This window comes from Triticum urartu, chromosome 7A (genome assembly GCF_056163025.1).
Source record: "Triticum urartu cultivar PI428250 chromosome 7A, HENAU_Tu73, whole genome shotgun sequence".
Taxonomy (NCBI): Eukaryota; Viridiplantae; Streptophyta; class Magnoliopsida; order Poales; family Poaceae; genus Triticum; species Triticum urartu.
Genome location: NC_141879.1, coordinates 23,235,072 through 23,258,170, shown reverse-complemented (window position 1 = coordinate 23,258,170; position 23,099 = coordinate 23,235,072). Strand labels below are relative to the sequence as shown.

Sequence of the window (23,099 nt, the reverse complement as noted above, 5' to 3'; positions counted from 1 at the left end):
GACATATGTGGTAAGCAATCTAAACTACTAAAAAAAATAGACAAACGTCGTAAGCAATCCAAAATAGATGAAAACAAAAAAAAAAGCATCACTGTTTTTAAAACAAGTATGAATAGCGTTCATCAATTAGAGTAAGAAAAAGGCTTAAACTCGTCCGACGGGTCATAGCGCCCATGTCGGCCACATCCCTCGCACAATATGTGCTCTCTTCCACACACTTTCTATCTCTTCTGTGTTCCCATATTTACATCGGGGCCATCATCACCGACTGCTGCTGTGAAACGAGAGGGGTCGACACCGACCACCGCCAACTGCATCCCTACCACAACAGATCCGATCGAACAAAACACAGTGTGGCATGGCCTCACCATTGTTGCATCCTGCCCATGGCTGCGATGATGGTGTTGCAAACGGTGGCAGACGTCGCCGACCAACGTAACAACGCCATTTGCTGCAAGCTGAGGGAGGGGCGACATCGACCACCACGGCTGCAAGGCTCCCACATGCCCCCATCCTGTAGTGATGTAGACACCCGCGACAGCAAGTAGGGAGTCATGTCGTCGGATAAGTTGTGAGCCGGTGTGGTAGGCGGCGCCACCGTGGTGGGAGCGGGGGCTGCAATGGCGGCGGCAATGCTGCATGTTGATGGCCTGCTTTTTCGCAACAACGGCTCTTATTTTTTCAACAGGGCTATATTGGCGTGTTGATGACTGCAATGTGTATGATGTTGTGTAGCAACCAAAGCAACGTTGCGGAAGTTATGATGGCTTCAATGGTTCGGAGACAACTAAAACGACGATGACACTGTGTTGGGCGAAGATGGCACTGCAGCGATGACGCTGTTGCGATGGTTGGGACCACCATGATGAGAGACGATGCAGCGACAATGGCCGACGGTGATGCGACATGGGAGTAACCAATGTGGTGATGACTGTTTAGGGGGTGGAACCCTTAAGTGTATTATTTTTACACCCAAGATTGTGCAACAACGATAAAACACAGGAAAGTCTGTCAGTAGATATATACACATCCATTCAATATTGTTCCCTCTCATCTGGACTAACTGCCAAGACGCCACTTTCTATGGAGCCACAATTGCAGGAATGCCTAGCAGTGGAGGAGGTGCACACTCCACTGCTAACATGGCATCAGTGGCGGGTGCGCTCCCGCCACTGGTAGAGCCTCTGTAGTGGCGGGTGTATCTTGGCACCCGCCACTGGTATATATTGTTAGTTGTGGCGGGCAACCAAAGGCACTCGCCACAACTACATGTCCAGCCACCAGCATAAAACCAGACATTAAACAACAACTATTGTATGCGATCATACACATCACAATAGATGTATCTCAGATTAGCCGCAACATATTTTACCATAACAATAATCCAAATATAGTAAAATAGATGGACTCGTTAGAGTACAACTTATGTAACATCATTAGTACACATAGCTTTCTAAGCGAAGCCTCCAACATGTTGCATGTTACATACATATACAACCCCGTGATAACAACAACATCATAATGAGAATGAATTGGATAAAGATAATCAAATTCTTCACTCATCCACTTGTCAACATAGTCTTGCATACTTCGTAGTTGATTTTCTCTATGGAAACAAAGTTGGCGTGATCCTCCGCTTCTTTTTTAGTCTTATATCATTTATTGCAGTTGTTCTCCTAATCGTGCACTTGTTCATTGCATCTCGCGTGAATCATAGACTCCTCGATTCTTCCCATAGTACACCACATATCACTTTTACTTCATCTATGAAAATAAATAAATAAACTAAAATAAAATAAAGGCAATTCAGAAGCATTGATGATACAAATAAAATAAAGGCAGTTCACTAGTAGTTCAGTAGCAAAAGTTCAGCTCCATCATAGCAACATAGAAATTAAGTTCACATGTGTCGATCATATAGATCACATAAAGGTGGTGCACTAGTCGTTTAGAAGTAAAAGTTCAGCTCCTTCATGAGCTCTCCTCGCCTTACAATATCTTTGAGATCTCGGCTTGGGCGGTTCTCGCAGCTTTGACGGCTACTCGTGGACTCTCGGCAGCTGCTCTAGTGCTCTCAGTGGTTGTTCTCGTGCTCTAGACATATGTCGCATCTGGATAAGGTGTGAGAGACCGCGTGGGCATCAGGTAAGTGGATAAGGTCAAAAATAACAGTGACGGGCGATAGTATCCACCCGCCACAGCTATATTTGAGTGGCAGGTGGCAGGGGGCTGAAATATAGCTATGGCGGGCAGTAAACTACACACGCCACTGCAAACTAATGGAGAAGTTGAAAATTTTGGGCGTGGGTCGCCGAAATATAGCTATGGTGGGAGACGCTCATCACCCGCTACTGATTGTCTAGGCATCAATGGTGGGCTATTAGGTCGTGCCCGCCATTGCTATTTTTTGCCTGCAATGAAATTCAAAAGAGTGTAGTATTGGCGGCTAATTATCCGATGCTAGGCAGCGCCCGCCACTCATCAGAGGCCACCTATAAGCCTTTTACCAGTAGTGAGTAAATTCCTACATTTCTACCTTTGTGTTTGTTTATCAAGATTCGCATGTGTCTTCATCTTTAATAAGAAATTTTGAGACTTCACTGATACAGTTTCACATGAAAGTGAATTATTTTTGGGAACAAGCTTAGCAACTCCTTGCAACTTCTTCCCCCTCATGTTAAGAACAATCACCACTTCCATCCAGCCTTGGGGCAGGTCTTGGACATCATGCATGTAGATAACAACATCATCTATGCTCAAGGTGGGGAAACCAATGATGAGGCATTATACTAATGTTGTTGATTTGGTGGGGTCATCGTTGCGCAACCTAGGAAACAAGTCAAAATGCATTGGATCCACAATGATGTATGCAATATCAAAGGGGCAGTCAAAATTACAATCTGCTGATGGAACAATCGAGATAGATAGGCTCCATGTGGTGCCCTTCTAGCATGTGCTAGGAATTACACACTTCTCTTTGTGGCATTTTCGCAATACAAGTTCAAATAGTACTCGGGAGGCTAGTCGGGGGGCAATCGGTGGGCAAACTTTGATGTCGATGTACTTGACGGGATCTTTGCGCAGACCAATAGTGACATCCCAAATGATGTACTGGTGGCAATTTTGGTAGAGACTCTAGTAATCCCTTGCCAGCAGCGGCAATGACACGTCATGGGCAAGGGGATTTTGCTAGAGTACATTCTAGAGATGATCACATGTCGAAGGTTAACAGAACCGAGCATGCCATGCCAAAGTCAAGCAGCAGTGCATATCTACTCTAAAATAGCAATGAATGGGAGGTAATGATTAGTACTATAGGGATAACAAATTGCACATCTACCGGGGTGGAGCAAGGATTTGAGTATTGGGGGGGGGGGGTGTCTAGGTTGTTGCTATCATAATACTACAATAATGTGACAAAGTGGCACTATAAAAACATACTTATATTTCTATTCGATTAAACTATTTCCCTACACTTGTTAGTGGGATGAAATATCAATAATTGTCAGAAGAAAACTTAACTGCTAGTTCCCTTTCGATGTAAATTATTCTGCAATGCCAAAGCGGCCTTCCATTTTAGTTTGAATTAATCTTGACGGCACTTAGCAGGGGTTTTTCTCTACATAACTTAAAGTCTCAAAATTTGCATCTAGATCGCACAAAACACAATCAAAAGAATTAGCTTATGTACAATTTGACAAGTATAAGACACTTGTTTTTAAAGAATTTAGTGGAGAGTGGTCAGTAATGCAAACATTGGGCAGTTGGATGGGGAATTGGCGACCAAGAGAGCACCGACGACCAACCTCCAGCTGGTGCCGTTCCTTCTTAGACGGTCGTGGCCTGAGGCGCTTCTTGGCAGCGCCGACACCCTTCCTGATGTAGTTACTCGCTTGGTCTTCCTGACTTCCGCGTGGCTGAGCAGTTGCTTGGTCTTGTGATGGAGGTGTATATACTCTGAATTAGATCTCCAGAAACTGCACGGGGTAGGAGGCGGCAGGAGGACAGCGAGGCTACTCTAATCACACGTTAAACATGGGAGAAGGGTGATTAAGTCCACTACATTCCCTAGTTTTTCTTACTTGTGTTTGAGTTGGAGGGGGCCCATTACAGGGCAGGCCCCTTCTCGCCCCCTGTCTCCACCGCTGCACATCTAGCCATATTTCTACCCCTCAAAAAAATCTATCCATATTTCAAGCAGTCAACTAGTTACTCTCTCCATTATTTATGTGTTCTTGCTTTTGAATTTTCGGTTTTGATTGATGGTGTGTCACATGGAAGTCGGTGTTGCGGAAGACAGTCAAAGCTCCTCTGAGGACGCTTTCCACATGTCTACGCCCCTAGGTTGGGCAAACCTTCTGGACAGCCTTCTCTACGAGATCATTGCTCTCTTCAACTTCTACAATCACATCCTTGTCAATGTTTGCACGAGTACTCAAGTCAGAACACTTCAGATACCACTCAATAACAACTCTAAGATTAAACTACGCCTCTCAAATTGCCCATCACATATCTGCTAGTTTGCAACAATTTCTCCCTTTTCCAGTGGTAGAAATACCTACCAGATTGTGGTATTCTGGGGTACGGTCTTCATGCTGGACTATGAAATGCTCTTTAGTATGCGCTTGAGCCATCGACTCGGTGTCCAGGATGTGGCATCTTCATGGGCACAGATCTGCAAATAACCTCCTGGCATCCACTGTAGTACATGGTTGGTTGTGTGTGGTGGATGATCAAATTCTCTGTAACCTACAAGTTGGTTACCTTTGAGGCCTTCCAAGTCAATTTGTCAATTGAGCTAGCCATGTTGGTGAAGGTGGAGAAATTGGAGTAGGCTCTCTTTGTTGGCACTGACACAAGGAGCCCTACCTTTGCTTTCAAGAACGCTAAAAGATGGGTAGAAAGAGTAACTGTGTATACATTTCATGCTCTCACTATGACTCCCCTGAGCCTTGGGCTATGGTTGAGCTGGATTAGAAAACGCATCATGTGATAGTAGGGCTCGAGCCCCAATGCGCTGGACTATGCACGGAGATATTGATGAGCTGTTGGAAAATGCCCTAGAGACAATAATACTTGTATTATTTATTTCCAAGTTTATATTCTATGCTATAACTACTATGGTTCTTGAATATGTGATTCCTAGTCTTGCCTCTAGGACTAGCTCAAGTGTTAATCTTATGATTCCGTTTTTCTGATCATAGTCATGAAGTCAATGCCAGTAACATTTAAGAGCATGATGTTGGTAGAACATTCCTGTTGAAGACCCAAGTTGTATGTTATACTTAGAGATTATATCATCTGAAGTCTATAGTTTATAACATGGGAGTTAACATATGTATGATTCCTTAGACCATGCGAGTATCGAATCACTCAATACCGAATGTTGTGCTTTGGGGTTGTCCGAACCTCATCCGTAACAGGGTGATCATTATGAAAAATTACGCGTTCGGTCCAGATGGTTAACAGAGGAAAGTTTATTTCACACCAAATACCCCTCAAGCTCAGAGGATAAGTGTGAAGAATTTGCTTCATATTGCAGTGGAGGCATTCAGCGAAAGATATCTTGGTCTTCCTACTATAGTTGGAAAAATTACAAGTGGCAATTGAAGAGAGGTTGAGAACTATTATGAGGGGGTGGTCAGAGAGAAATCTTGCCTGTGTTGGGTGAGGGACTTTGCTGAAAACTGCGATACAAGCAATCCGCACATACAGTATGAGTTGCTTTAGGCTTACAAAGAAAGGATGTAAAGGCATCACGTCAAGTATGGAACAATATTGGTGGGGCGGTTCTCTGGACAGACGATCTTTGCATTGGGTGTCATGGAAATCACTCGCGAGCCCAATGATCAAGCTTGGAATAGGCTTCCAAGATCTAGAGTTATTTAGCTTGGCACTTCTTGGAAAGTATGGTCGGAGGTTCATGACTAACCTTGGGTCATTGTTTGTTTGAATGATGAAGGTGAGATACCTCCCGTAGACGGATTTATGCATGCCCCAGTGCCACAGCCGGCCTCACCAATTTGGTGAGTCATTGTTGTGGGACGGGAGGCTCTGCGAGCTGGATTATTTATGCTGATTGGCAATGGACAATCCATATCAATTTGGCATGACAAATGGATTCCGGCTACTCTTCGTATTTATCCTATGTTTCCGCCAGCCGACTCACCAATTCAGATAGTGAATGAACTCATCGACGAGGAAAATTGGACTTGGCGAGCTGACCTAGTGGCGGGGAGTGACGGAATATCCCGATTCAGACAGTGATACTTTCCTCCCACCTGATGCAGATGCTATATTGAATATCCCAACTTGGAATGGAGTCCAGGAGGATTTCTTAGCTTGGGCTTTCAAAAACCCAGGTACCTTCTCTGTAAAATCGACGAACCGTGCTTCATGAATCAAAAGGAGTGTGCAACTCTCTAGGAAGGGGCGGTTAGCAGAACCTCATAGACAAATGAATAGATGTGGAAATCCTTGTAAAATCTCAAAGTTGTACCTAAAGTTAGGGTCTTCTGGTGCAGAGTGGTTCATGGTATTTTCCCTGATGAAGCAACTTTAAAGCGTCGACATATTATGCCAATCAGCTTGTGCAACATCTGCAAGGCGGAGTAGAAGGATCTCATGCATGCATTAATTGAGCGCTTCCATGCAAGGCGTTTCTGGGATGAAGCCATGTCCTGTTTTGATTTCCGCTTACCCAGGCTCCATAAAGACACTTGGGTGCGGGATATATTGTGTGATAGGTGATTCTTAGATCCAGGGCCCTCTCCAGGAATTCGGGGCCCCTGGCGAAAACCGAAATGGGGTCCAAAATTTCGAGCAACTCATATCATAGAAAAAATATTATCCGTAAAACATAATCTCACTTTATTATATAATCTCAAGTGTGTTTTATTTCGTACAATATTAGGCATGTGTCAAATCTAATGCTAAAAAAGGTGAAGGGTACTAAAGTAATAATCTAACCTCATGTTCTACCAAAAAGGAACATCTGTTTTAGATTGAGCATCAACTTCCAGCCTTTGTTTCTTCTTACGCTTTGCAGCACCAAAATATTTTTTGCTAATTCCCATAGACATGATAAAGATTTAGGTAAAAAGCCAAAAAATTATAAAAGGTCAAACAATATATAATTAGTTTCAAATATTGCTAGATGACTAGATCATTCCAATATAAGAAATAAACTGAAAAAAGACATTGCTCTTCTCTACTACATAAAAAGAATGAAACGTTTCCATTTCACTTTTCTTCACACCACCCCTTCATCCAACCTTTCATGTATATGATAATCAATCACCTTAATTTACTTACCTTCTGAACCAATTCCACTTGAATTTACTTACCAAACTTCTAATCAAAATATAAGGTAATTCACAGGCAGAATTTGAAGAACATTTATTTACACAATCGCATTATTACCGACAGGAAATCACAAGCTAACGTACTAGAACATTTATATCTCATTGGAACGCACATGCATTGTTCTAGTCGTGATTAAAACACGTTAGGTAGTCCGGGCGTGGGCATGTTCCTGATCGAAGCAACGAAAGGCACCACGGTCTGCGACTTTTGCGTCTCACGGCAGCAAGAGATTAACCGATGGGAACGGATCGGATCATCGGAGGCAACTGCGCCGGCACGAGGAAGAATGCTAGGGTTTCGGCGCCTCGCTATATTCGCCTAGGGCTTCGCTAATCACGGATCGCCGGACACCAGTTCGGCTGCCTGTTCAACTGCAACGAAGCGGAATCCATGGATCTGCGTCGTGTCCTGGCTCCCGATCGGTGCGTTGGGCATTGATATTTATTTTTGGGCCTTTGGCCTTTCGTGCTTCATGCAGCCATCGAGTAGACAGGGGCACCTATGTTGTTTTTTGTTAGACCCCTCAAAAAATGTAGTGGTCTTTTAGTGTCTTTTTAGCGGCAACCGAGACAATTAACCAAGCTTCCATCTACAGGTTTTTCCTTCGATGGGGCCCCACGATTTGGGGGGCACTGTGCGGTCGCTCAGTTCGCTCCCCCTCATCGACGGGCCTGCTTAGATCATGTAAAACATGACAGTAGTGGGTGATCTGGAATTCGAGGAACAAATGGACTTATCATGAGGTGCAAATTGATCCGATGTTTCCTATCCGCCGAGTCGGAGAGGATCTAGCGGCGCTTGATATCCCAAGTGATCAAGTTGCTGTTCTTTCAGGTTATGGTTGGAGACCACCTGCTGGCGGTTGGGTTAAGATTAACGCGGATGTTGCTTTTAATTTTGAAGCTGGGTTGGCTGCTGTCAGAGGTGTCCCTCGCTCGCCAATGGCTTTGGGAGGTGCATGATGCAAACCTCACCCCTGGGCCATGGACCGTTGATCTTGGAATCCTTATCACTGCGTGTCGGAGTTATCTTCGCATAATTGGGGGTTACTGACATGTGATTTTGGGAACATACTCCGCGGAGGTGGTGAACCTCTGGAACTCTCGCCATGGCTCACAAACAGTTGTGGCTCGTATCCAATTAGAAATTCGAGAGCTCGCTTCATCATTTACTTCATCTATTATTCAACATGTAAGCAGGACAGCTAACTATCCAGCCAATCTTTTGCGCGAACCATGCCTGCTCGCTGATGGTTACAGAGAGTTGGCTGGACTCTGAACCCCCCCTTCCTGATCACATTCACCAGCCTTATGGCTGATTGTCCCATGAGTACTTTGTTTTGAATAAAGGTCTCAAAGTTCCCCGCAAAGAAAAAGCAAAAACTAGCAGTTTGTTTGTTTTTTCAGGATCAGGAAACAATCAGTAGTATCTTTTTCTTTAGAACAAGCAGACCCATGCAAACCCAAGTCGGCCCACAACGGAAAGCCTTATAATAAGTAACGAGAGTCTGAGAGAGAGAACAGCCCGTTTCCCTTCCAGGCGAAGCGGCCGGGCGGTTTCTGGAAGCGATCGAGCCACAGCGCCACAACGCCGGAGATCGAAGACGCCGTCGAGAGCCCACCCCCACCGCCTCCCCCTCCCAACCTGATCCGCAAGGTCTGAGTTGTGCTCGTTCTCTCCCGTACGCATTTCCCTTGTTTCATCTGTATGGGGTCATGCATATGCCTACGAATCATCTAGAACTCGGCTCGCGCTGGATCTTTTGGTGGCCTGAATTAGAATGGACTGATCCGGTTAGGCTTTGATTTTCCTCAGAAATTGGCGCTCCATGAAATGATCTTATTAACATATCATCAACATATCCGTCTCACGGCTCTTTTAGCCTCATGTTCTTGTAAACATAATGATGGGATTCGTTAAAAGTGTTTACTGTTGTGAGACGTTTGCTAGACAGTACAGGTTATTTTTCTTGCATGCTCTTATTAACTGATGGACGGTCTGAACATGACACCCCACAAGAGTGTAGTCGTGTCAAATTTCTTATTTTCTAGTGTATAACAAGTTTCTTCATGCATAGGCGTATTTTAGGACCCTGAGGAAATATCCATTGTTCTTGCATGCTATATGTCTGTTTATTTTATCATATCCTTGAAATTGTTCTTCGGTTCTGATATTAGGCCCTGAATTTGCTATGTGATGCAGACAAATTCCCATCATGCAGAGCCCCAGCAGATTGTCAGTAGTTTCTACTTCAATTAGCCCTGTTGTGTCTGGATTACAAGGTTGGGCCGATCTTCCGGATGGCCCGCTTTACTCCATTGTTGCTCTGTTGGGATCCTCCATTGACATTCTTGCCTTTGCTGCAACCTGCCACTCTTGGCGTGCAGCATTCTTCTCCTACCGAACTGCATCTAACTTATGCACATTAATCCCACCTCTTCTTATCCGACCTGCTGGTCCTAACCAAGGTTCTTCACTTCCTTCCATTTTTTCTGAAAAATGTTCTTCTGTTCCTGAGAATTCTCGATACATGCTACGCATACGTAAAGTCATTGATGTAGCTAGCAACAATAGCACCCTTCGCTGCCAGATTCCTCAAGAAACTTTTGAGAACATGCACTTTGCTGGCTCTTCACATGGCCATCTCATCTGCTGCTACCGTGGAGATTGTCTTGTTATCGATGTGTTCACCGGGGCCATGGTTTCGCCTCCACGTCTCCCTTTCAGCAATGGCTACTATGGTGGCACTCTCACCGCTCCACTTACATCTCCCAACTCACATCTCCTTGTAAGCACTCAATCCTCCCTGTTTGATTGGCCCCTCGGAAGTGACTCTTGGCAGGAACTCCAACTTCCTCATGGATGGATATTTCAGATCGTGCAGTTCAACAGTCAGTTCATCGCCATGGACCACGATATGAGAATCTATACTCTGCGGTTGGCCCCTCGGTTAGGCCTGCGGGAGATACCAACTGAGTGGTGCAGCGAGATAGAGCCAGAATCTTTTGTGCAGGCATGGCTTGTGGTCTGCGGCGACGATCTCCTCATGGTCGACCACTTTGTGCACCTATCGTCCGTAGATCCTGTGTGCCACCGCCTCGACATGTCAACCGAGCCCGCGAAGTGGGTGAAGGTGAAGACGTTGGACAACTGGGCGATCTTCGTCGGGGGAGATGAGCGGAGCCCTCCATTTGCTTGTGTGTGCCCTGAGCGATGGGGAGGGACGAGCAACAACTTGTACTACGCCCATCACTCTCAGCCTTGGAGCGTGCATGAGCTGTGCGGCCATGTGGACCTTGCTCCAACCAGCCATCCCAACTTCAACTGGCGTAAGAGGTTTGTGCCCACAGCCATGGCCTTGTGGGTGTACTCGAGCATGTTCTACTCCGATGGCCGGTGATTGTGGTGTCACACACCACTATATTTATTTGTCCTGATGCTTTAGAAGTTCGTTTTCTTTTCTCAAGTGCCGATGCTAGGCAGTGGCAATGGCAATGGCAAGCTATTGAATTTATTTTGTTTATTCTTCTAGGCAGAGCAACAGCAGCCAGACTTGGACATTTTTGCTTGAATCTCTTTTTCTTTTGTTGGCTTGTAATAAGAGATAGCTTGCCTTGTGAAGACTTGGACATATATATGCAGTGGGTGCAGAGTTCTCTGTGCTCTCCATGCTCCCATGTGGAGTAGCATCATAGATTTAAATTGCCCGCTATTTGGCCGCGATCTCCCGCTAATCGCGGCTGAGAAATCTTCCAGCGATTTTCCAGTAGTACAAATCGCGGGAGATAATGCCGCTATCACACGAGATCGCTCCATTCCTTCATTAGCCATCGCCGGAAAGTTCTCTGCCGCTAAACGTTTTGCCCGCGATTTTAATCTGTCAGTAGCATCCATCAAAACAAATGTGTGTTCATCAATAGGAATGATTTTCATGAAGAGCGACTACTAGTACATGCGCTGATAGCTAGGCAGGTATTTGCCTTGACTGAAGAAATTCAGACTGAGAATGAAGCACACGCAGTGGGGAGCTCGTTGCTGATGCGATACATACGCTTACACGTTGGGCCTTGTATTGCGTGTACCGGCCGGCCCAATCTTCAGCTGGGCTTTCGCAGCATGCCGGCCCGGCTCACGCAGAATCACTCACATTGCTACAAAGTGTGCTCATGCGTGGAGGCTGTAGAATGAGGTGCTATTGAAGCTGATCGCACATTTTAACCCTGGTGGTTTCGCGTTTTCCTAGTTTGTCCCTCACGCACGTGTGCAACGATCCCAGGCACGTTCTGGTTGCAAGAGCTCAGATCGAGTTGGTGGTCGGCCAAGATACACTACTGTTGCTACCCGAGGCGACCAACTAACGGCAGCGCAATGTCTTGTTTATAGCGAGACCTAGCATGCCCTCGCCTCAGGCGTGTCACTAAATGGGCCGGCCCAGTGAGCAAGAAGTCACCGGGCCTCATTTTTCTTTTATTTTCAGGGTTTTTTTCGTTATTTCTTTCTTTTTCCTTTACTTCTGTTTATGCTTTTAAATACACTATAATTTATATTTAAAGCCACTTTACACAAAACAAGTGAAAAAATATTAACCAAAAATTTATAAAGTGTTAAATGTGTATAGAAAATATGTTTCTGATGTATACAAAAAAAATCTATAACAAACATATATGTTCAGTATGAAAAAAGTTGATCATGTATTTCAAAAATTTTAATCAAGAATTTAATTTTTTTTTAAATGTGTATAGAAATGTTTGTCATGTACAAAAAAACAATGTGTATGAAAAAAATGTTGATCGTGCATTTTAAAAATGTGAAAAGTGTGTCAAAAATATATTCCTGATGTGTATCAGACCAATATTCCTGCTGTATAAAAAATGTACAAAGTACATTAAATAAAAGTAGACACCGAAGCATATATTTTCACAATTTTACTTATGTATTTGAAAAAACTTCAAAAATGTATATAGAAATGTTCGTGATGATTACGGAAAAAAATGTATGTTGTGTGTGAAAAATGTTTGTTGTCTTTAAAAAATGTTCATTGTGCATTTAAAAATATTGACCATGTATTCAAAAAATGTTAATCATGTAACTGAAAAATGTTAAACACATATTAAAAAGATGTTTTAGATCTGGAAAAAAATGTGCAATGTCTATGCAGAAAACTAGATATAAAAAATATAAGTTTTGAAAAATCTTAATCATCTATTTGAAAATGTTAAACATGTGTATAAACTATGTGCCTGATGTATATGAAAAATGTTGAACGTGTACTATTTTTTTACATGTGTAAAAAATAAACTATGAAAATTAACAAAGAAACGAAGTAAAATGTAAAACCAATAATGAAATGAAATGTACCACTGTTTTTTGTTGAAGTCTGGTTAGATTTGTACACGTTGTTTTTCCTGTTCATGTAGAGGCATAGTAGTATCTAGTATCAATATCAAATAGTCCATATTATGTAATTGTAGTCTGACCTGAGATGGAGTACAACCGGCGGGCTCACATAACTTCCATTTCATTATTATTTTGTGACCTACCTCTCTATCTACATTTGTTTCATTGGGTACTGATATGTTGTAGTTGTAACCAAATTTATCATGCTCACTATCTATGTCTTTTTTCGCGTAAATTTCTTGTTACATTTTTTTTTCAAATGTTAAGAACACCCTGTAGAAAACCGAAAAAAGAAAAAAACATCTAAAAAGCAAAAAATGCATCCGAAAAAACAAAAAAAAAATCATAAAGAGCGCCCTCAGCAAAACATGTGGCGGCGCTGAGAGCGCCGTAGGTGACCTTTGGGGGCAGATACTATTTGACGCCCGCAGGCATCAAAAGGATGGTCCTTCGCTGAAGCAATTCGCCACTTGGGCCGCCCAACGTACAGATTTCGTTCACTGTTGTTTCCTTGTTTCTTGCAGGGTTTATCTTTTCGTTTTTCTTCCATGTTTTTTTTGCTTCCCGTTTTTTCACAGTTCTGTCCGGGTTTCAGTTGTTTTTTTCTTACTGTTTTGGTTTCTTATTTCCTTTCATTTTCTTTCTTTTAAGTTTCCTTTTTTTTCCGTTTCTGTTCTTTTTATCATTTTGTGTATTATATAAAAAGTTCACTGTGTGTTACGAAAATCTTCATCGTTTTAAGAAAATGTTCATCGTATATTATGAAATAGTTCAGCTTGCACTATAAAAATGTTCATCGTGTATTACAAAAATGTTCATCGTATATTATAAAAATATTCAACGTATATTAGAAAATGTTCATTGTGTATCTAAATTTTGTTCATCATATATTAAGAAATTGGTCAATGTATACTAGAAAATATCCATTTCAGTATTTAAAATATGATCAGTAGTTTAAAAAACAGTTGTATTTAAAAAAATCAATGTACATATAAAAATGTTGAACGTTTTCTTAAAAAGGATTTGCCACTGTACTTTGCACTTCAAGTCTGGCACTGCATTTATAACGTTCGAGGTCGATTGCCTGGCTAGCCTCACTGGAATCCAGCATGAGGTCCCAGGTTCCATCCCACGCATGTGCTTCTTCTTTTTTCGAATTTTCCTAATGGTGTGATGATTGGGCCTGCCCGTGTGCACGTCGCTTAAGTGAAGCCGCAACGATCGCACGCACACGGGCGATGTATAAGAGCTCTCACCTTTGGGTCTCTAGGTGTGCCCCTTTTCTTCCTGATTTTTCAATCTGCGTGCTCTAAAATGGGTCAGCCCAACATTGTTTGCCTCAACACGAGAGAGTCTAGACCACAAAATCCCAACCGGGCCGAGTTTAAAAAAGCCAGTCCACGAAATCCCAAGCTCTGGCCCGGCTCGGCTCGCAGCCAGGCAAAAAGGCTTTTTTGTCTGCTAGAAAGAATAAAATAGCTAATTTTGAGGCTAAATACTACCATATTAGACCTATACTAGCACAATGCCCGTGCGTTGCCACGGGCCTTTTAATTTTTTTTTCTGATTGCATACATAAGCATAATGCACTTCCAATTTCACATGTATAGAAAAAAAATTACAGTAACAATCGAAAAATGTACTTGATGCAATGTATTTTCATTATTCCACTTCACTTGCATCTCCTACAATATCAGGAATATTGTCTTCAGCTTCCTTCGCACAGTACTTAAACAATTATAGTAAAAAAATCTTCGTTGACTTGTAACCATCCTGCATGAGTACTTCATACAGTTAGCATGAAGATTCCACATGAAAATGTAAGAACGTGCAAACATAGAGTACTCAACTTGTAAATTGGATGAACCAATGTTTTACCATTCCATGAGAGCATATTAAAATCAAAAACAAAATAACTCAACACATTACTGGAATAAATAAATATTTATTATCTCAATTATAATGATGATAAATAATTGTATGTATCTTGAATATAAAAATAGAATAGACAAATATGAACAACCTCCCATAAAAAGGAAAAGCCACTCCTTGCCTCTCACCACACAAGCACATCACACATCCCTTATCCCCACCGCATAAGGCACAACTTCAGCAACTCACATGACGTAGTCTCCACCTTCTCTCCCTGCCACTGCGCCTCTTGTCCCGCCACAACACGTCCCCCGGCTCCTCTCCCCACCAGCCATCGCCTCCTTTCCCTGTCTATGGGTCGATCTGTAGTGTAGATCAGCGACAATTGCTGGCCTAAATTCTATTGTCTGCACGCAGTGGCTGGTGGACCACGCCCGACCGAGGAAAGCAGCAACGGGGCCATAGGTAACAGGCATCGACAACGTCGGTGGAACCAGAAACAATGCCATCAAACATGAGCGGCGACCTTGACCAAGCTCCATGTAGGTTAGTTCTTCCCCTTTCTTGCCATGTTTTGTCTCTGTTCTCAAATGAATTGTTCATATATTCAACAAACATAAATAAAAATAATAATCTCACGTGTATCTATCAAATAAAAATTGTGCAACAAACTTGCAGTGAACTTCGCTGATAGTGAATTTAATTGCTATATGACGAATGCAGAAAGAATTTCTAAGAGATGGTAACAACTGACATGAAGTAAATCCGGTAGTCCATTGGTGATTAGAAATGTATGCTAATATGGCTCAGAGATGCAACAGAACAAAGGAAGGGTTGCACTTGAAGATCAAATAGGACAACTCTGAGCAGTCTATGGTCACAAATTGTTTAGGCCCTAGATCTCAAGCATCAACTCTAACAGGAAGGGAATAAAGTGAACCAACATCACAAGAAACAAAAATATTGGATTTCTGTTTATATGATATGGGAGTCATAGACAATTGACATGTGATGATATTTCATGCTTGTGATGTGGTAGATAAATGCATCTCCTCGTCATCTTTCTCTTCCCCTCCCTCCCTCACAATCGTTCTTCTTCGTGTGTTTCTCATGGCTTCGTGTGTTTCTCATGGGGCCAAGCATAATCATTGATATGAATAGTCATTAAAATATCAAATCACTACAACCAACCATCCATCATCTGCTCCAAAATTGACACCTATGCTTATCATACATACCGGAAAAAACAACTACAATGTTGCAGTCATGAAAAAAATTGGAAGCACAATTCTGTCAAATCAGTATTAATGGATCAGGCATTGACAAATGATTCTATTAGTGTAACGAAGACCAAATGACATGGCACACACACACACACACACCAATCTATTCAGGAGTGTTACATTAATCAGACAATTTGTTCAGCACATGGTAGCTATATAAATAGTCCAAATATCATTCATGTTGACAGTAATTAGCAATGCTCACAGCTACATATGAAATTGGCTCAGAGACAATTTTCTAGCATCTTCCTATTTTAACACATCGTCAGATGCCAAGTTCCAAAGATTGAACTTCTCTCCAAAGACATGCCTTCACGTCCATGCAGGAGCTTTAGTGTCGATCTGGCTAATAAATTGCTCCGATGCTGGCGAGGAATCTTCCGTTCGAGCGTCCGTAGCCCCTCCGCCACACAGATCTGGCCTGGACCTCAAGTTCCAAATAAGGAATAATGAAAAAATCATAATAAATGGCATGTCCCACTTGCAGCCTGATCAAGGGCAATTAACTCAAAACAACGTACAATTGGGAGGTTGGGCAGTGCCGCTCCTCTTTGCGGCAACATGAGGGTCTATTTACATGGGAGAGATATGGCAGGTTACACTAATATGAAGTAGAAAGACATGTACCCAATTTACATGGGAGGAGTCATGTACTCTATAACAGAAAAATATCTAAAGCTGATGAACCTGAGATTATTCTTGACCTGATATGCTTCACAACCTGAGGGATATTTCTATTTGGTTCTCAATTTACTCAAGCTCCTCCATGCTAAGTGGACCCAGATTCTCACCGAAATATTTGTACGATAGGAGAACGAGGGCTGATAAGTTGGATCAACATTGCAGTATATATACAGAAATTGTAACCTGAAAACATTGTATACTTGACATGGCTATTGCAGAAGATAAGCATCAGATCAAAGTTGATATAAGAGGTGTGCAAAAATAACAACGCACATACACAAGGGATAACCAACTAATTATGTGACTATTAACAGGAAACATCACATGTGCATTAATCTAAAGTAGGTGGTCGCGGACATACAGATGCGTAATAATCTGAATATATACAATGCATAATTGGAAGCGTTAAATCCCTCCAATGGGTTGGCGTTGCACATCATAATATTTACTCAACATATTAATCTTTATCATTGAAGGTACTTGGTCGACAAAACGATTGATGTAGTCCAAGAGTCCGTTGCAGAGGGTCCATGTCATGCGAGTTCAACTCGCAGAAAATCTTCAAAATCTTAACAACGTTGAATTGAAGGAAGAAGACATGGGAAAGCTCGATGTCCCTCAGGCAGTTAGGGGCCTAGCCCAGTTATCTTATCGTTATTAGGGGCTTAGCCCAGTTATCGTATTTGGAGATTATATAAACTCATGTATGGACCCGTTTTGAGATTAAGCAGAAGCAATCATAATTTGCTCGGCTTCCCGAAGGGAGCCCGGAGACCTAACCCTAGCCGCCGCCCCCTGCACCCTCTCTCTCGCTCACGCCATGTGGTCGCCCCAGCGTCGGCGACCACGCCATCCCTCCTTCCACCCCTACAACCTGAGAGCTCGTCCTGGTAGGGACCCGGTTCCTATCAATCTCGTATCAGGTAGCTTGGGATCGATCATGTCTGCGCCACCGCCCACACCCTCACTTCCGCTGCCAATCACCCGCTCATCACCGGTGACCACCGCGGGCGTCACCCCGCTCCTGGTTGCGCCGGTCTCTTCCGCCGCCGGGACGGCCCCCGGTGTCACCCCCGCCGTCCTCACTCCGGAAGAGATGACCGAGGCGCCCCGTGACCTCTGCTTGGATACAAAGAAATTTACTCATGACAAGAGGATACTCAAAAAATAAATGGAAGGCACTTAAGATTCTTTCCTTCTAAAAAAACATATAAGATTCTTATCCTTGTAATAAGAGGAATTCTAATGCCCGTGCTGGGACCAGAAACATTGATCAAACAATGTGTGCATTGCATGTCTCTGGCCTTTCCCAGCAGATCAGTATCGCCAACCTACAAATTAACATTTTTTGTGTGTATTAGTGATTAAACGAAAAGACAATGGTGTATCCCTTGCCGTTTTGAAGTTATAAGAATGTTTTCATGGCCTGAATCTGAACTTGGCTACCCAAATTATAGTTCTTTGTTACATGGACAAGCAACAATGAAATGATTCAGTTGCCTAGTTTACAAAGGTTAGATGATCTGATTTGATCAATTTTCCACTTAAACTAAATATCATTAAACTTCGGTTCAACTAAGCGGGGTGACATTTTGGGAGGCGTGGTGAACTTTTGTTCAGAGGTAGTTTTATGTTTCTTGCTTTTCACCTCTGCATTTTGAGCACCACCCAAATATATTTAACAAGAAAATACTTACAGTACTAAACCTGAACATTCCTTGAGAATACACAATAGGAATCATCAATATTTTCAACAACGGTCTGGTTACCTCTAATGAGAACCACGCATGTTGAGTTCCCTTCTTCTAAGGGCCCAAGATAAGGTGCCTGCAAAATAAGTCCCAAACTAAGGTAAAGTACAGAAACAAAATATCCAAAATCATATTAAAAAATATGCTATAAAGCAGCGAATGCCAAGAGAGCACGAAGCCAAGTAATGCATAGCAGATGAGTAAGTGGTCCTAGAAATGACAATACCTTTACAATTTAAAATCAAAGATATCAAGATCGTGTTCTGTCTACAAGTACATATGCACTTTAATTGCTTACTTCTAGGCTTCAGCATGTAATCTATTTCCAGGAACCTCGTTCAGATAGGAAGATTTCTCACACGATATTATTTTTTAGAACCATATAGACTTAGTAACAATCAAAGTCAAAGAATGGTTGCCTGTGGTGGACAATGACAGTAACAAGATTGTCAAGCATCCGAGTATCTTTGTTTTGATAATCAGGATACATGTGGTGGATAAACAGGTGCAGGAGCTCATTATTTAGGTGAGTGCAGATTTCCAAGTATCAGCACAAGAAACTCTTCTGTTGTAATACACTCTAGCTATGCTTGAAACAAATAGGATTATTGGAATGGCTTGCTCAGCAAATTGTTACCCGAGTATTCACCTTCGTCTATTTTGATCAAATGGGCTGGATAGATTAGTTAGTACTTCCAAAATGAAAATAAGATCACATGTGAAGAAAATAATATTCAAACCTTCTTTCTCCGACACTATGAGAAATTTAGCTCTCTCACATATATAGATGAATGCATTATGAGAAAGTTTATCCCAACCATGAGAGATTGAGATTTACTCAATAGGATAGCTAAAACTTATAAGCAACCATTTTAGAAATGTAATAAAGACCTAAAGTGCACTCTCAAGTTACCTTTACCATAGTTTCTACCAATGTTTTAAATAGCGGGCTATTGAAAATAGCGGAGGGCTCTCCAAATCAGCTATAGCGGGCTATTTGTGAAGACGACCATTTAGCGGTACCCTGCTGAAAAGGCTATATAGCGGGCTACAGCGGAGCTACAGCCCGCTACAGAGGCCAATCCAATACCTCCCTCAATTGTTTAGCCCAGCACTGCTGGCCTCTTTTCCTTCATCCATATCACCCTGCAATGTAGGAAACTCCACTGAAATATTAAGATGTATACCTCCCTCAATGTAGGAAACCATTTTAGAAATGTAATTCAAGCCGTTAGAATTTAGTAATGAACAATTAGGGTACTGCATAATATATTGCAATAGCTCATTAGGGTTAGGCCTCCGCAGTGAAGATGTCTCAGACAGTTACTGAAAGTGGCTATCAACCATGAATAAAATTGTTTCTCGCTTCATGGGCCAATTCTTACCAGACACAGTGTGTGCTTCTGAAATTCGGCGTGCAGATCACTACAGGCCGCGTGTTAGTTTATTGCTTGCTGAACATACCACCCAAAAATGACTTCACCGGTGCTACCGCCCATCTCTCTCACCATCATATCAGGCAGGCAGACGGGCAGGCAGTCTACAGACTCATCTCTTTCCACTACTGTTCTAGCCGGCATGCAGCAAGCATTTCATTTCCCTGTCTAATTTGGGGAATTTTAGGCCTACCACTCTTGTGCACCATACTGACAAATAGAAGACAAATGCAATTATGCTTTGGAGCAGAAATTATGCATGTTTGGGAATTGATTAGTGGTAAGTAAGAGAAAAGATTAATTATTATTACCGCGAGGACTTTCTTGTACTCGGAGATGATAAAGGGGACGTAGTCGTGGATCTCGAACTGCTAGGACCTAGCGGAGAAGGGCACCCACCAGGTAGTAGTTGTTGACGAAGTCGTTGCCGCCGAGCGTGATGAGCACCAGCGACTAGCTCACGCACTCCCTCGCCGCGTCCTCACCGATGTACGCCGTCAGCCTCCGCTGGTCGTCCTGGAAGTTCTGCATCTGCTGCGCGATCCTGATGATGTTCACTTGCACACGCACACGTACATCATTATTGTCATCTCCGTTGCGCTATTGTAGATACGTATACATCAAGATGGCAACGGGGACGAAACCCATCGGGTTTTGTCTTCCCAAACCCATCCCCACGAGAAAATCGTAAACCCGTACCCGTCCCCATCACCGTGTGCGGGGCTAGTTTTCTGCCCGTCCCCTAAACCCATCGGGTTTCGGGGAACCCACGATAAAATCAAAATATTTAAACAAACACAGTGACGACAAAGAATAACACTTACAACAAAACAAGCACATTTCAGCAGCATAACTTGAGTAAATTTCAACAAAAAACAATAGTAGATGGTTCAACAGCTATATAAGTTCTGAAGTAGAACTAATAGTTCACAAATCACTTTAAAGTTGGAATCATCATGGTATCTTTCACATCTCCAAGCCTCCAAACGACCATCTTCAAATCTTCCAATGCCAAATCAAAGTGCCAAGTACTAGGAAAGATCAAAACTCGCTCAAGCTAAAGTTAAACATGAGAAAAATATGCACAAGTCCAAAAACTTTGTCCTTATTCATTGTCAGCATCTATGAGAATCAAGTAACTAGTAACGAACATCTTATGAAATATTGCAACAAGATAATGATAAACTTTATGATGATATGTAAAGAAAGACACACCTTTATATTTGTTTCTTATCCAATCTTGTGAACACATCAAGGCCTCTGAGATTTCGGGGGTAAGATGACTACGGTGATAAAAAAATAATGTAATTTCGCGGGTATTGCCGGGTTTCGGGTTCGGGGACTACCGAAACGGGTGTAAACCCATGAAACGTGTCGGGTTGTATAATGTGCCCAACAACAGCCCCGCGGGGATGAAAAGATGCCCATCCCCGTCCCCTAATAGGGTAAAAACCCACGGGGACGCGGGTTTCGGGACCCCATTGCCATCTTGACGTATACATGATTCGTGTGTGCGTGCGTGCGTGCGCGTGGATCTTACAAATTGCACGCCTGTGTCATTGAGGATGCCGACACCGGCGGACGCGAAGTTGGCCCCGATGAGCAGGTTCTCGCCGCGCATGTAGGGGCTCAGGTACGGCAGCGCGGGCTCTGCCCCGAGGTACTCGCCTGATCAAACATGTGTCAATGTCAAGAACTACTCTCCCAACGGAAAGAGAAATGGTGCAGCGGGGAGGATAACGTACTGATGATGTCGGGAAAGGACCGGGGGGGGGGGGGGGCGGAGCCCAGGAGGCGCCTCACCTTGACGCGCGTGGCGGGTTCCTCACGGTGCGGAACACTCCTCCTGCCCGGCGGCGGGGTCGTCGGCCAAGCGGCGACGGACGGAGTCCACGAGGCCCTCGCCTCGGCGCGCATGGTAGGTTCCTGGAGGCGATCGATCATGACCGTGGGGCGCCGTACGCTTCGTCGCCGGCGACAAGCTTGGAGGGAAGAGAGGGATGGAGCGGCGGCGGCGGCGGGATGGATCTGCGGTGGCGAAGGGATGGAGGGCGGCGGCGAAGGGATCTGCTGCGTGAGTCGTGCGTGCGACTGGTCGCTCGAGGGCAGGAGGCCTCGCTCGTGCGATTCCTTCTCGGTTTTGGTTTTTTCGTAGATTTTTTTCATAGGTTATGTTTGTCGCTGGTTACTCGTCGTAGGTTCGGGCCTCGGGAGGAGGTTTATTCGGTTTGTGATGTCTTAGTCAGAGGTGGGAGGAGGTACCAAAATAAACCGTGGGAGGTGGGACTAAAAAAACCTGAAAGCGAGACTACCAACTGCTCCCTTAGAAGTAGAGATTTTCAAAAAATAAGTTTTACCTGGCTTTTCCTGGGCTTCAGCCCGGGCTTGGCGAGAAAAGTGAAGCCCGAGCCTGGCCCGGACGTTGGGCTTCACGCGTCGGGCTGCCCGGGAGCAACTAGTTGGTGAGCTCTTCTTCGGGACCCTCCCAACGATCACTTGAGGTGGGCTGAGAGCGCTCCCTCCGTTTTTTTTATTGTTTCGCATGAGTTTTTGACTTTTAAACGGTTTTTGAGAGTGCTCCCTCCCATCTTTAGCTGGGTTTTGGCAGCACGCCGGCCCGACTCACACTACGCTACAAAGAAAGGGTGGGGCGAGGACTGGAGAGTGAGATCCGACGGATGTACAAACCGCCGGAGAAGCAGAGGAGGCGGCGGCGGCGGCAACAACCAGCCACCGCGTCTCCATCGCCGGCCGCCATCGCCAACGCCGCAAGGTCTGCTCTCTCCCCCTCTCGCTCTCTCTACCCCGCTCCCGTCCCTCTCCCCCCTCTCCCACGCGCACCCACACGCACTTGAATCCTAGTTTTCTCGTTTTCAGTTTGCCATTTCGCAAGAGCAAAGAACGCATTTTTGGATGTTGTTTTGGTAGGGCAAGATGCTGTGTTGTTGCTACCGGAGGCGATTTTTTGTTGTTGCAGGGAGAACACATCGATTATTAATGTAGTGGTTAGGTTTCTGGGTCATGGATAAATTTGTATGGCTCGGAAACTGGTACATGAATCGGCTCCGATTTGGGTTGGGTGGAGACAGAAACAACAAATTTCAAAACATGATTAGAGTTTTCAATTGTCTCCCATCGATCAGCAGCCCAAGTGCAAAGCCGTTTGGCCGATGGGCATTCCCAGTATAACGCCATGTCCTGTCGCAACACCAGTAGATTAATTAGGATGAGCCAAACTAGGGATAGAATCATAGAAGCTGAATCATTTAACGCCCTTACAGTAAGGAGTTTTGCCCTCCAATACCCTCTGC

General features: G+C 43.7%; 1 protein-coding gene across 1 annotated transcript; it reads left to right on the top strand.

Moving 5' to 3' along the window:
* Positions 1-9,556: 9,556 nt before the first annotated feature.
* LOC125518143 (uncharacterized) lies at positions 9,557-11,086 on the top strand. Its single transcript, XM_087537561.1, has one exon. The coding sequence runs from the start codon at positions 9,581-9,583 to the stop codon at positions 10,763-10,765; it is 1,185 nt and encodes a 394-aa protein (XP_087393687.1). The 5' UTR covers positions 9,557-9,580; the 3' UTR covers positions 10,766-11,086.
* The last annotated feature ends 12,013 nt before the right edge of the window (positions 11,087-23,099 follow it).

Bases quoted from the DNA above. Each gene is read 5' to 3' on its own strand.
- LOC125518143 (XM_087537561.1), top strand. From the start codon at position 9,581: ATGCAGAGCCCCAGCAGATTGTCAGTAGTTTCTACTTCAATTAGCCCT.